Source organism: Dasypus novemcinctus, chromosome 8 (genome assembly GCF_030445035.2).
Source record: "Dasypus novemcinctus isolate mDasNov1 chromosome 8, mDasNov1.1.hap2, whole genome shotgun sequence".
Classification (NCBI taxonomy): Eukaryota; Metazoa; Chordata; class Mammalia; order Cingulata; family Dasypodidae; genus Dasypus; species Dasypus novemcinctus.
The window spans coordinates 63781483-63796931 of NC_080680.1; the positions used below are offsets into that span (position 1 = coordinate 63781483).

General features: G+C 36.0%; 1 protein-coding gene across 2 annotated transcripts in view; it reads right to left on the reverse strand.

The window, feature by feature from the left end:
- The window catches only part of MLLT3 (MLLT3 super elongation complex subunit), a 303624-nt gene that overhangs the window by 11337 nt on the left and 276838 nt on the right, over nt 1-15449 (reverse strand). For both annotated transcript variants that reach the window (XM_004446755.4, XM_004446756.4), the window contains exons 6-8: nt 7635-7710; nt 5491-5620; nt 2759-2858 (exon numbers count right to left, since the gene is read on the reverse strand). In XM_004446755.4, coding sequence (XP_004446812.1) covers nt 2759-2858; nt 5491-5620; nt 7635-7710 — 306 coding nt within the window. The remainder of the gene's footprint in view (nt 1-2758; nt 2859-5490; nt 5621-7634; nt 7711-15449) is intronic.

The window sequence follows — 15449 nt, forward strand, 5'->3', positions numbered from 1 at the left end:
GAGAATTGAGAATCAAATGTTCAAGATTATACTTTTTTGCATTCTTCTGTGAGGAGTGACAGCTCAATTATTCAGCGGATGCATTCTCTCTTGATAGATCTTTTATGTCAGTGATCACTAGTAGCTCCTAACAACGCTCAGGTTAATTACTTGCTTTGTTGACTTGTGCCACTCTCTCTGTTCACTTTCCTTCAGTACTTGGAAAATGCTTGAGCCAATTAGCACTTTCCTTTTTCCCTGGTCTCTAGAAGACTTGTGAAAAGGCAACAGACACTTGCTTTGCTGGGTACTTTACAGAAACTTAGGAGATCATTATCAGTTTGGAGCTTAAGTATATGGAAGAAGGAAACTGAGTCTTCCCATTTCAGAGTTAGGCCCTCCTAGTGTGTTTTATTTGGTGTGAAATTTCAGATTTTCACACGCACATTCAAATATAAGACTAAAAAGACATTCCAGGGTGAAATTTGAGTGATTTTTACTTACTCCATCATCAGTATGGAGACCTAAGGAATAATAAATTTTTTTAAGTTCTAGAACACAGACTTATAGGGATAGCATCACACCTGGTCCAATGCAATTATGAAATGAGAACTAAACAAAATTTTGAAACCTTTTCTTGCTGTCCCAGGTCCAAGACATGGTATAAGGATATAAGTACTCTTGCGGTACATGTATTCCTACCCCAGACTAGCAAAAGTGAAAGCATATGGGCTTTCTTATTATTCTTATAGGTGAACAGAGAAAATGACATATAACTGAATGTTACTGACAGATTGATGATTCACATGTGTGAAACTACATTTGTCAAATAAACATATGCCAAGGAACTAGTGATATGCTTTTTAATTAGATAAAGCCATTTTACCTCCTCCAAGTAGAGGATATTGCTTTTATTTATTTATTTATTTATTTATTTATTTGGCTAGGTAAAAAATGTCCAACAAAGAATCCAATCTGTCCCTAAATCCAAAGTTAGTTTGAAACTGCCCATCCAGGAAGGGTTTAGGGACAGCTGTTAGGTTAGAAAGCAAGATAGGGGCTTGTTAGAGCTACATTTACTTAGCAAGCACAGTCTAGTGACTGGGAGAGATGTTGAAGGAGATTATAAGGAGGGGCACATAAAAGCAGGCCCTAGTCCTTTACTTCTGCCACTGCCACTGCTGCCACCCATGAATTATCCTAATTCTTGTGCACTGGAAGCAGAAATCAGACCTAATTACATTTAAATTGGATGTGAAGAACATATTCAAGGTCCAAATTCTATTCTTTTGCCAGGTCATACTGAAGAATAAATATACAAAATACTTCCCAAGTAACTTATGTAGCCAGGGCAGTCAGTGTTTGCTGTGATTGGCAATTATGTTTACGCCTTTACTCTTTTCACTTTAACTGAAATGTGTGGCTTGTGGCGGTGGGTAGCCGTGCCAGAGGTGAAAGTCAGCTGAGCCAAAAGCATGAGCTGGCACTGGAGATGGTGAGAGGCACAGACAGCTGCCAGCCAGGCTAAGAAATTAAAAACCAACTAACTTATCCAGCACTCAGTCTGCATCAGATATTTGGGCTGGGCTTTCATTCATATGTAGAACACAAAGAACCCGGCTGAACTGTAACTAGTGAGGTAAAGAGCACTGATACTATGCCTGCTTAACAATGGAGGATGTAAGTTGTAGATGCGAAGTTTATAAGTGAGGAATTTTAAATTATAAGAAATCGTTACATTTGTTTTACACAAAATTTTAAAAGAAAAAGTTTTTAGCTATAAAATACATTTTCCAAGTAAAATAAAAGTCATAAATTTAAGGAAAGGCCATTTAAAATTGTGGGACCTGTGAAACAGAATAATTTTAGAAAACTGCAGTTCTTTTATTTTTCAGGTTAATATTCATGTGGTAATTTGAATTAAGCAATTATTGTAGAGCTCACAGGGAATCTGTCTTAACAAAGAGACACAAATAACTTATAGCAATAAGAATATCAACTCAATGCCTAGTGAGGCTTCTACAATATTCATGGTACTTGAAAATAGTTTATTTTACTATTTTGAATATCCAAATCATATCCATTTGTTTAACAAAAGCTCTTCATCACAGCTTTTGAAATTCTGCCTAGATCTTGTCCAAATAACTGTATTTTGAGTTGACTATCAAATTAATAAGCTTTCCTTTGGTTCTCATAATAACAGCAATAATTTTCCTGTACACCTTACTAACTATGCCATACAATCCCAAGTGACAATCTTCTTTTCCTGCATGAGTAAACTAAGGCCTGGATGAGTAAACACCTATAATAATAAATATCTACCATCAACTGAGTACTGACTAGATGCTGGGCACAGCCTTATGCTCCTTACATATATCATTTCTTACCCTTCCAACAATCTGCAAAGCAGGTCATCCCCATTTACAGATGAGGAAACAGAGTTAAAAGTTAATTTCCTACCAATAAATTACTACTAGCAAAGAACGAAGCTTTATGCTAGTCCCAAAGGTCTGTCGCCTACTACTGCTGATGGGGAAAAATACAAAAATCATGAATCCCCATCCCTTCCTTCTTCATCCATTCAGTGGAACATGGTCATCTTTTCGTGACAATAGAAGTTCTTTTACTGTATGTGTTTATTCCTCTGTTATGAATTCCTGTTTCACATCAAAAGGGGCTTTGTTTAAAATTAAGGGGTAAAAAGGTTAGTGTGCTTTGTAAAAATGCATACAGCTTGTTTTCCAGAGCCTTGAAAAAAATTCCCAGACCAGAAATTTACCTGGTTGTTGTTGGTTTTTAATAAGGGTGGTGGAGGTTCATGATGTAGGGGTGAAGAAGCAGAACTGCTTTCACTATCACTGCCATCACTTAAGCTAACTCTGTAAAGACAGAAAGAGAGAGAGAGAGATCATATGCATCATTCCAAACAGATGAGTCTTGAAACATCCATGGTAATAGTCACAGAGAGCAAGGAATCCAAACACTACCATTAAAAGCTCATTTTAAAAACAGCTAACACGTACTAGAGCTAACTTTGTTTCTGGAACTGTGTTAAGTGTTCTACCTCCTATTTCTCATTTAACGATCCTCTAATTTACAAATGAGGAAACTGAGGCCTAGAGAGACTAAGTCACTTGCCTATGGTCACAGAGGTAGAAAATGGTGGCTCTAACATTCAAACCCAAGCAATCTGACCCCAAAACTAGTGCTCAGCTACTATACTTTACTGGTATCATTTATTTACTTAACTCCGACTCCATCTACCTACTATCAAACATGTCACTCAAGCTTGCAGAGGTCAGCAAAATTAGACAGTTTGTAGATTACAACCTTCCTTTTAGTTTCCTTTTCTTCCTGCCTCTCTACTACAGGCAGAAAAATATAGTAATAGGGCTAAAAGGCTGCAGGAACAGAAGCATCTACTGAAAAGTATGTGGACAACATTCTCGCATCACTGACAGCTCAGGGAGACACCTGAGGAACTGGACGTGTGAAGTCCAACATGTTAGGACATCATCCATTGTTTCTACTGTGTCTGTGTAACAATTCAAGATGTCTCTAGTTCAGAACACTTATTCAACAATTCATATAGCATCCATTGAAAAGACACTACAATAACATGAATAAACTGTGTTTAGGAAACTATTATACTTTGGAAAAATACAATGAGACCTTTTAACAACTAAAGACCCTTATTAATCAAAGTACCCAGGATCACCTCCTCCCCTATTTTTTCTTTTCAGATTAAAATGGAATTTTCTTTTAGCCAGAGTAGTTGTGTTGTTTTTTTTTTAAATTTTACTCTGCAGAATATATGTCCTTCTTTAGAAATGTCCCTCAGTGTTTGCCTCCTCCTCTCTGGTTATACAGTAATCTAATAAAACAGAAAATGTTTTAGAAATCAGGGTAGTTTTTCTTTTGCACTGAATAAACAAATACATTCTAGTTCCATACCATAGGCAGATAAGATACAAAATGAAAAGGATACACAGGGATCTCCTGTTAGCAAAAACTGATGGAATTTGTTTTTCTTAACTAAATTACATTAATGAAGTGTTCAGCTGAAGCGCCGCTTTAAAATACTTCTTGACTGAAGTGGAAGGCTGAGTATTTAAACTGATTAAGCAGTTGAGACTTCACAAGTGCACTGAAGATCAAATGTTACACTGGTGCTGCTGTGCTAACAGCATATGTCAGGCAGGGAAAAAAGAAGAGTGTCTCAATATGTATCATACCAGACAACTCACCAAAGTGTTTCATCTGACACACACTGATACAGAGAATGGGGAAGTGGGCAGGTAACAGTTAATCACAGAATACCAAGATCTTTTAAAGAACACTAACTTGGGAAATTGTCTAAATAGGTAATGCAATTTTTCATTACCTAAATTTGAAAGCAGCCAGTGGTTAGGATTTTAGTTGGTATAAATAAGCTCCTAAACTCCAAGTTGGAGTCCATTTTTAGGCCTTTTCCCCCTACCAGTTTCCTTCTTGTTAGATTAAAAACTAGAAGGAGATGTTATAAAATCAAGAACATAAGTGTCCTTATTTTTTTTCCTTTTTAAAAGGAATACGGAAGAGTAAGTTTGAGAGAGGAGGTGGTGAAAAATGTTGAGCATGGCCATAAGGAAAAGCCATGGGGAGATGTGATAAGGGCATACCCTAAAGAGCTTTTCTACTCAGAGGAGACACTAAGGAATTACCAATTAGGACACAAACGGTCTATCCAGTTTGGATTAAGATAGTATTCTTTTTAGGAATTTTAGGGCCTTCTACAAAGTAATGGATGATGGGAAAAGACATAATACAATATATTATTAATGTAACTGGGCTTTCAGTTCAAGTAAATTCATATTTTTTCTACTGAAAATACATTAAAATAATCATCCCTATTTGTTTTCCTCATGATAAAGAAAGAAAATCCTCAAGGCAACTTCAAGCTGCCTATTAATTATAAATGAAATGAATTACCATCTTATAATGTGAAATTATGCCTCACAGCATTAAAGAGGCTTAAGGAATCTAATTGTCAGCACACTTAAAAGGAATTTATTTTCTGGAAAACACACACAGGTGATCCCCATTTTAATTAGGTCACACACATAATTCACTGAAGCCAATTAGGTATTTCTAACTACAAACAGGAAATACCTTTTTTTCAAATTGAGACTACCTCTAGCAATGGATCTACCCAAGCTCTTCAAATGAAAACAGACTTAATTTCTGTAGTCCTATCACCTAGCATATACTTTCAAGGAACAAGAATTTCTAATGACTTTTCCCATGAAGTTTTTAGAGGCAAAACCTCTCCTTTCTGAGCAAAGAGATCAAAAGTTCCCTGTAGAAATGCGTATAAGCATATCCAAGCATCCACCTTCAAGTGAATGTGACTATTTAAGTGCCATTTTGTGTGTGTATGTGTGTTTCACACCTTTGCTATGATTATACCAGTAGGCTTTTTAAAAGCTTTGATTCCTTCCTAGAAAACCTCTTCCCTTCTGAGACACATACCTGCGACTTCGGCTGCCCCCTCTATTTACAGGTCTCTCCATTTCAGAGTCATTGTCATTATCCTCTGCCTCATCTGATTCCTCCTCATTGTCGTCGGAATGCAGATCTTTCATTATAGACCTTAAAGGACCTAAAGAGTGACAGTGAACCACAGGCAATCAAACAAGTACACTTTGCCACATTAGACACGGGGGAATGCTTACCAGCAACCTCTCCTCCGAACATTTGTTAAAATCCTCATTCCAATGTTTATTTATACATCTTAGAAGCTACACTTGGTAGTTTCTGGACAACCTCTGCCAAAACACTATTGTTTTCATAATATATGTCTCAAAATGTTCATTAAAGAATCTCTATTTTCAAGGAATTTTTTCTACAAATTTTTTCCTTCCCTAAGCAAAATTATATCTATAAAGAAACAGAATTCCCTATCAATAAATTGAATGTTTTGTTAGGTTAATCCATGTATTGAAAAGTTGAGACTAATAAATTACTGTGGCTGTTAACTTGTTCTTGGCAATGAAGCCTTTGTGTGATAGTTTTTGATCTATTAAGGTTTAGCTGTTCCTTTTATTTCAAGGTCAATTTCAGGTCAGGCAAGCATTTCAGTTAGTTCAGATTATAAGATATTTCAGTTCAATAGTGTAATGTCATATCTCTGATCTTCATATTAATCTTGGACACAAGGTCTTGTAATAATTTTATATAGTCAATTTTCATTTTACTTTTTAAAGAAATTTCTGGCAAAATACCAGCATGTATTTACATGGATAAAACCATGTAATAAATCAGGTGCCCAGAATATTCAAGAAAGTATCAAATATTAGATGAGAGAAGAAAATCAAACCATAACTAATTTTATTCTAGAGCAGAACTGAAAAGACAGGAAAAAAACTCAGTAGTGTAGCTTATTTTTACTTTACTGCTATAAATACAACAAACAAGAGAGACATTTTGAATCTTAACAGAAGAGATTATAAAGGCAATCAAGAAAGTGAGAGAGGCACTTTCCTTCTGGATTAGGCAATTCTTATGGTCCAAGATAGGGATATCAGAGCTATCCCTTGCTCATTTCTAAAATAAGTATTGACTCCCTGCAATCACATATTCTGCAAAACTCAAATTTCTCTGCTTTTGTAGTGGGCTTATATCTTTGGAAATTTGTGGAACAAGGACTTTGAATAGCCAAAACCATCAGTCTTTATTTTGTTTTTCCTGAAAGCTTAGGTTAGCCCAAACACACCCAGCAATTTAGTCCCTTTCAAACCACGCAAGGCTTTCAGGAATTCAATGTGGACCATGAAAAAGATGATGTTCAATATGAATGAACATATTATTCTTCAACATTAACTCACCTTTCATGAAAAAAAAAAAAAGGTAATAAAGCTTACACTTTGGGACTGGGAAAGAGTATAAACTACAACGTAAACTATAATCCAATAGTGCTCCAAAATGTACTCATCAAATGCAATGAATGTACCACACTAATGAAAGAAGTTGTTGATGTGGGAGGAGTGGAGGGTATGGGAAATGGGGTATATGAGAACCTTTATATCTTTTAATGTAACATTTTGTGTGATCTATGTATCTTAAAAAAAATAGTCTATTTCATCTAAGAAAAAAAGCTTACATTTGAAGACTTTACATAAAAGAAGACACTTTAATTAGTGAATGTTCTAGTTGAAATTTCTTTATTCTAAGTTCATTTAAGACTTGCTCATGAGCAGAGGAAAAATACATTTAAAAGGTAAATTAACATTTTTTAAGGAAATTCTATTAATCTGTGGAAAAATAAAATGGAAAGTATCCAGAAGGGTAAGTGAAAATGTTTCTCTACATGAAAGCCTCACAAATCCAGCTTTTGCTATTGTATTTCCTCTGGGAATTCCCTGGAATGGGCTGTGCCTATAATCCTTTTGTAAAACGGGAATCTGATAGCAGGAACTAGAAAAAGGGGGATTTCTAGAGCCAGGCCTGATACATCAAAACAATACCCTAGTGCATTCATAGAGGAAATAAATACAACTGCATAAAAGCCAAGTTATCATTCAAATAATAAAACCATGGAAGATAGGTCATAAATCAACTCATTAAAAGGCTCTATGAGAAAAATGTCTAGTGGCTTGTCTGGGAGATGTTGATACCTTGTTGCCTCGTCTGGGATGGTGTGAAGCTGGAGCTGGAGCTGGAGCTGGAACTGGCAGGACTGGGTTGTTCAGACTTTAAATAAGAAGAGAAAGACATCATCAATAAATTCATGAGACTCTACACATCCAAAATTGAAAATAATATTGTTGCTCCAAGTATCCTCTGCAAAAACAGTCTGACATCACACAAGAAAAATAACTATACATTTTATTATGTCAAAACTACAGATCACACTAGAGCAAAATGATAATAGTGGAAACTGAGTGTGTGGGGGTACATAGGAACTGTATACGTTCTGCATGATTTTTCTGTAAACTGCTCTAAAAAAAAAAGAGTAATAAAAAACGCGACCACAGGATAGTCATGGTAATGTTTCTGTTTTGCCCACGTTATTTTTACTAGATGCAGAAACATATGAACTCTAGGATTAAGTGATAAATGCCTGCATATTACAAGAGGGAAAAACCTGGCTTTTATTTCACTCTGTTTACTGCCATACAGCTCTATTTCTGAAAGATACCTTGATTACCCTTTCTGCAATGTTTGACTGACTCAACTAGTTAAATCACAGTGGTAATGAGGCCAGGGTCATTAGTTCAATCACATTATGAGCCTGTTAATTTCACTGTGGTCCAAGGCCATGACTGAACCCTAACCCCATTCACCCACAGTTCACAAACGGAGGCCAATGTTCACAAGGAGACTTGGCCAAGCCCCACAAATGAGTCAGGGATACATGTTACCACTACTAAAAACAATAAAACACCCTTTAATTCATGGCCCACTAATGGCAGAGAAAGAACATCACACATGTCTCAATCTCTCACTCTCAATGACTTCTCCCAATCCTTTAATACCCAGAACAAGCTCCACACCATCCTTGAGCCACCCAACTCACAGTTCCCTTCCCCTTCTCTAAACCTACCTAAAATGTACTGTCTGGATCATCAGTTTGCTTATCAGAACATGATACAGTATTACACTGACTCTGTTGTGTATCTTTTCTCCCCAAATAGACTGATGACTGCAAGCCCCTGAAAAAGGTGGGGCCTGTATGTTCTTCCTTTTATCCTCTCGTGCTTAGTTTAATGCATTGCATACAGAAGGCACTCAATATCTGCGACAGAGAGCAGCATATTAGGCCGTCTGCCAGTTTTTATGAGCAATTTTATAGCAGATAAAGATGTGAAGAGCACAAATATGGACGGAAGTGTGAAAGAATTTGATCATACCACCAACACACTTGAATTTCCCATATTTAAGGCCAAATTTATTTTATAATAATAAGGTTGATAAATTTGCTTGTAAGAGTCAACTATTTCCACCCCATTTCTAATGTACTCATAATCTCAGCTACACACTCATGTTATTCAAGAAATACTAGAGTTTTTCCCAGGTACAGGACACAACTTTCTACTTTGTTCAATGGGTGACCAAGTTTTCAGTGCCATGTGGAAGATGAACTAAGAGCACAGTCAGAAGTAACCAAATAAGGATGTGATTCAGTTCAGTTTACACTACAGTTTCTCACCTCCAACTTTTTCTCTTCATTCCCAGTGCTGAAATGCTCCCTTCCTCCCAAGCAACACCAAGCTCCACAAACTCAGACACAAGGAAGCACTTTCAGGCATTCCTAAATACACACTTCACATCCCCAGGCTGGATGGGAAAACAGGTGTCAGCAATCTACCACTCATTCTGCAGGAAAAGAGCCAGACAGGGTCTCTAATGAGCAGCAGACGGCCCACCAACCCTTCACCACTGTGAGATTTACTTGAGGTTTGCCGTACAATGTCTTACACATCATTGTTTTCAGCCCACAAAGAAGAGTTCGTTTACAAGTGCAAACGCCCGTGTGAGGTACTCTTCATTTCTGTTGAGTGGCTCTTCCACTGTTGAGCCCCAACGGCGAGTTACACAGCTGAAAGAGCATTCAGTTAGCATTAATGTGCAATGCCCAGCTGCAAAACATTTCTCTTGGCGTCCGCAGAGTACTCCTTTTCCTCTCCAAGTTGCTCTTTTCAGCCATGAAAAGTGCCTGCAAACGGTATTATTTTGATAGCTCTGGAAACCATTTGGGAGCCAAAAGAGAGGTTTCCTTTCAGGGAGCAGAGAGAGCTCTAATTTCTCACCCTGCCTGGCCAGTACACTTTGCACTGGGCTTAAAGGAGCCCTTCTACCAGAGCTTTTTGCTGAGAGTGGCATTAAGTAGGATAAAAACTTGACCCATCTGTCCAAGCATTGTGCCCATGCCAGAACCAAATCTGAGGCAGCCTTCTTTTAGCATCTTAACCATAACACAAGGTTAATAATTGTATAGTTGCTAACCACCAGAAAACTCACAAATAGTAAAGGACACAATACAACAGGAGAAAAGTTGTTTAATTCAACATTTAAGATTAACACTGTGTCTCTTCTACAAAGCATTTGAGGAAGCCTACAAATGATGACATCAATTCAATGAGAATATACAAATAGAATGTTTAAAGCAATATGTTGGATGGAGAAGGATAAATTGTTGAGTGAATGATGGGCAGCAATGTCCTAGAAGCTTCTGGCAATCACGAGAAGCATTTGTAGAATTGTCACACACGGGACCAGAGATTATCTAAGAAAGTGATTCTCACATTTTAATGGACATCAGATTCTCCTGAAAAACTTGTTAAAACACAGACTGCTGGGCCCTACCCCAGAGTCTCTGAGTCATTTGGTCTGGGGTAGGGCCAAGAACCTGGGTTTCTTACAAGTTCCCAGGTGATGCTGATGCTGCTGGCCTGGGACCAGCCACACTTTTGAGAACCACTGATCTAGGGTCCATAGATGTGCAGCAGATTTAAGGGGAGGAGGGCACTTTATAATGATGATTGATTAGGTTTGGGGTGGGAGTCCAAGTTTTTTTACATTTCAAAACCTCAACGGATGTCATTAATGAAAATTCCAGGTTGAGCACTGCTGATTCTAGGTTAATACCTATATTTTTTTTAATTTAAAAAAATGTGCTTTTGAAAGACTCTTAAAATATTTCATAAAGCATAAGCATATACATCATGAGAAATAAGACTCATATTGATCTTTTCAGACTAGTATCACTGTGTACTCTTTAAACGCCTTTTGCAAGAAAGCATTTGGCTAGAACAAGGCTGCCACTCAATACAAACGTTTATGAAGTATGTACAATCCTGTTGTGGTGCATGGACCTTAAATTAAGTAAAGCTGACCACCAGGGGAATGCAATTGAATGTTAAGTGCTCAGAAAGGTATTCTGCCACTAGATGAAGCTGACACGGTCTTACATCTCATCAAGTCCAACAAAACAGAGCTGTAGCACACTTTAAGTCTGCTTTTTAATTTCAAAAAACTCAGATCTACCCTCCAAAAACACAAATCAAGGATGACTATATAAACCAGAGAAGGTTATTTGCTTTACAAAAAAATTCACCATAAACAGGGCTAGATTAAGATCTCTAGAGACACCCTGAGGACTGATAAGATCAAGGTATGCTTCTCTCCACACCCAATCCCAAGAAATATTTAAAATGTGCGTATCTATACACTAAACCAAAAAATAAGTGTAGGTAAGTCCAATGAGGTTCTGCTTTTTCCCCTGGTCTACTACTAATAATTTGACATTTGTTTCTGAAATATGTAAATTCTCCCACTAAAAACAAAATTATGCCTCTTTTTGCTGATGTCCTAAGCCCATGCTTAGCTGATTTACTGGGTAATCTAGTAATAGTCATGAAGTTTCTCTAAATGTTGTGCTTCACACTGGTAAAAGTATTGGCTTAGGATTCCCAATTCTATCACTTACTAGCATATGTTTTGGGGAATATGGCTTAAGCATTAGTTTCCTCATAGGCATACTGAGGGCACTGATACTGAATCTCATGTAGAAGTGATAACCCCTAAATTGATATAATAAAGTAAAAACACCTTGCACAACACCTTTATAATGGTAGCTAATCAACACATGGTTGCCACTCTTACAATAGGTCATAAACTCCTCTACTGACTAAACAAGGTATACCTTTACTACCAAAACAATGTCCTACCAAGATTTGCAATGCAATCTTCAGCATTAAAAGGCTATGCAAAACCATTTTGTAATGGATTTTCTACAGAGGATTACTTTTGTCCAAGACAAGTAGGAAAAACCACATGTTTACAACTATTAAAGGTTAAGTGCTTCAAAAGAGAACACCTGTCAAGGTAGGCCACAAGAGAGGGCTTGTAAAATCTTGGCATTTTTCCTTATTCTGGGAGCAGACTTCCTTCTGGAAGCAGAAGACTGAAGTAGCTATGCTCATTCTAATGGGCAACTATACTTATGAATAGAATTTCAATAACTTGATTTTTAAAGCTGTCTTTAAAGAAGGGGGAAATAATATATACCTTTCTTTGGTGAAAAGGAAGAGAATATACTAAAACTAGCTAAATAGAGATTATTTCAGACATATTGATAGGTTTTTTTCATAAAATGTCTATCTTGTTTAGAAAAAAAAATCTTTACCCTACAATAAAGATTATTTTTTCTTTGCATCCAGAAAGACTGTGTCAAGGATGAATTCTAATTAAAGAAGAAAACACAAATGTAATACATTTTATTTACTTCCCTGTTCAATTTCACGCTGAAAAAGTATTAGATTCTAGTCAGTTTAATTCATTTAAAAAAATCATCATCATCACACCGACTAGAATTGCTACTATTTTTAAAAAAGGAAAATAACAAGTGTTGAAGAAGATGTGGAGAAATAAGAACCATCATTCATAGTTGGTGGGAATGTAAAATGGTACAGCTGCTGTGGAAAACACTTTGGTGCTTCCTCAGAAAGCTAATTATAGAAATACCATATGACCTGGAAATCCTACTTCTATACCCAGAGACTCGAAAAGATATCTGCATATCGATGCACAGCAGCATTATTAATAATTGCCAAAAGATGGAAGCAACACAAGTGTTCATCAACCTACAACTAGATAAACAATATGTGGTATATACATACAATGGAAAGTATTCAGCCTTGAATGAACATTGATGAAACTTAAAGACATGATGTAGAATGAAATAAGCCAAACAAAAAAGGACAAATATTCTATGATCTCACTTATATGAAATAATTAGAATGTGCAATTCACAGAGTCAAAGAGTGAGCCCTAATGCAAACCATGGACTATAGTTAATAGTATAATTATATTATTTTTTCATCAATTGTAACAAAGGTACTGATGAAAAATGTTAAGCTACTAGCTGTGTGTGTGAGGAGGGATAATATGAGAACTCTGCACTTTCTCCATTATTTATCGGTAAACCTACAATTACTCTAATTTAAAAGTGTAAAAAACATAATTATCATTTTATACATAATACAGATTTTTCTGCTTAGCATAAAAATTGTTTAAAAGATTACCTCATATAGCTTTTCCTCTATAAGAAACTCAACTTTCAAATACCCATTTAATTTTAAAGAAAAGTAACATATACCTTCTAAAGAATTGTTGAAAATGTTCTCATCATATAGATGAAATCTCTTACCAATTCTGACTAATAGGTAATATATTAGAACTATATTACCTATACATATGAACATATATATACCATTATATGTCAGTAAAAGGTAAGGCCAAAGTTAAGCAACTAAATAAGTATTGAAAAGTAATTTAAAAAAACCACTTAGGCTAAGTTGATCTGACAAGAGTAATGCAAGAATGATTTGCTAAAAGGCTAGAAACAAGAGAACTTTCATTTTCTTTTTGCTTTAGGTTAATAACTGCTTCAAAATAAATATTCTAAATGAACAAAACCTTATTAAATAGAGAGGGATATAAAAATAAGATTGGACAAATATCTGTCAATAATTCTAACCTCTTAAGTATAGTAATGAACTATTACATTCCTTATTTCATTTGCTCTATCATGGGGAAGATAGAACACATTTTTATCCCTATTTTACAGATGTTGAAATTGTGAGAATAAATGACTAGTAGGTAATATTTAGATGGATTTATTTAGATGGACCAAGTTTTCTGACTTCTAATCCAGTACTCTGTCTACTACACATACTAACCTTCAAAAAGTATAGTTAACTCAAAGAAATATTCTGACAATAACATTCTTTGTATAACATTAGTGTCAAGGGAAAAGTTTTCTAAGTCACTGTGAAATGTACTGAGCATCTCTGCTTTCATAGGAGACATCACATGTTCATACCCAAAGCACTAGTAAGTGATAAAACACAGTATTTCATCCCAGTGTCTTTTATGTCTATATGAGTTGCTTCTCACATTTATCCAGTCAATACTACGATGGATCTTGGCTACCTGGCTACTCACCTCACTGGTTCAGTAAGTACTGTAAAGAAAAGCAGAGAAGCTTCTCCTCTGAACTGGCACTCATCAAAAGGATCAGCAAACATGCCAGGCAACACAGTACAATTATTTATGTTATTTGCCTTCAAAGGTGATCTACCCTCTTTTCCTAACTCTTCAATATGAAACCCCATAACCTCCAAGAAGCGAAATAGACGGAATGCTTTAAATAACCTACCAACAGTTCTTTCTTCGAAAACCAGGTGAAATTAGGGAAAGGACACAGGAGTCAGAAACTGGAAACTTTGTTACTAGAAGCATTATTTAAATCTGTAAAGCCACAGGGAGGACACTACATCTCTTTTTTGGCAGGCTCTCCATTTGTAAGTATATTAACAATTGAAATGAACTTGATGTTAAATTTCATCGTACTCAGCCTCTTGGGCCCTTATATAATCAAAAGCTATTGTTAGGCCAGTCATTTTCTGATAATTGAGCAAGACTTCAAGAATTACCCTTCAACCATTGGCAAAACAGGAGAGATCCTTATTTCTGTTACATTTTCAACTTACAGACATAAAATCATCCTGCATGCCAACATAATTGGCTTTATATTGAGGTGCCTCTGATTTTACAATCCCATCAGCTTTCTTCATTATTAATGTTATCTTCACTATTATTATTAAATGCCATCATTTATACTCATCACTCCCTATCTGAGAGCACAAAATCCCATTAGGAAATTAAATGGCCTTGGGGAACAAGGGTCTATAAATCTCTCTGTAAGACCCTTTTCCACACTTAGGGATGGCTGTAATTTTCTTTTAGCTTCCTCTCTTCTAAGCAGTAGAGCCTCAAGTCTTTTATCTCTCATCACCAGTTTTACTTTGAAGGTTGCTACTGACTTGTATGGCCAGAACATGTGCTCTTTAAAAAAATCCAGTTGTTGCAAGATAGTGTATGTGCCAGATGTGTTCAAAGGGAGCACTGGCTCAAGAATTCTTACTAGTTAAGAACTTGAGGAACGAAAAATCATCTGGAAACAGATCACTTACAGTTGCTTCACCTATAATCATATTACTATTCCTTGAGCAAATATCATGTGCATATAAGTTGAGTTTCTTTACAACCGGTCATTATATACAACACTTACTTTTTATACCAGAGACTTCTCTTTTAACTGGTCTCTTTCTCTTTTTGTGTGTTCAGGGTGGTGGATAGAGAAAGAAAAAAGTTACAAGTGAGAGGGTTTAGAGCAATATAATGTCTAATGAAAGAGAAATAGAAAGAAAAAAAAAAGGTTCCTGATAGACTTATGCCATAATTAATTGTTATTAGAACTGACCAATGGACACCAAAACAGCACTGCTTATTAGTTTATAATAAGATCCTGAAACTGTTGTCAGAACAACTATTCAGTTATTTGTAAAGAAAACTACCTGTGCAGAGTCCAGAAGATTGAAATAATAGAAAATTATTGTAGGATTCCTTACACATAGAAGGGC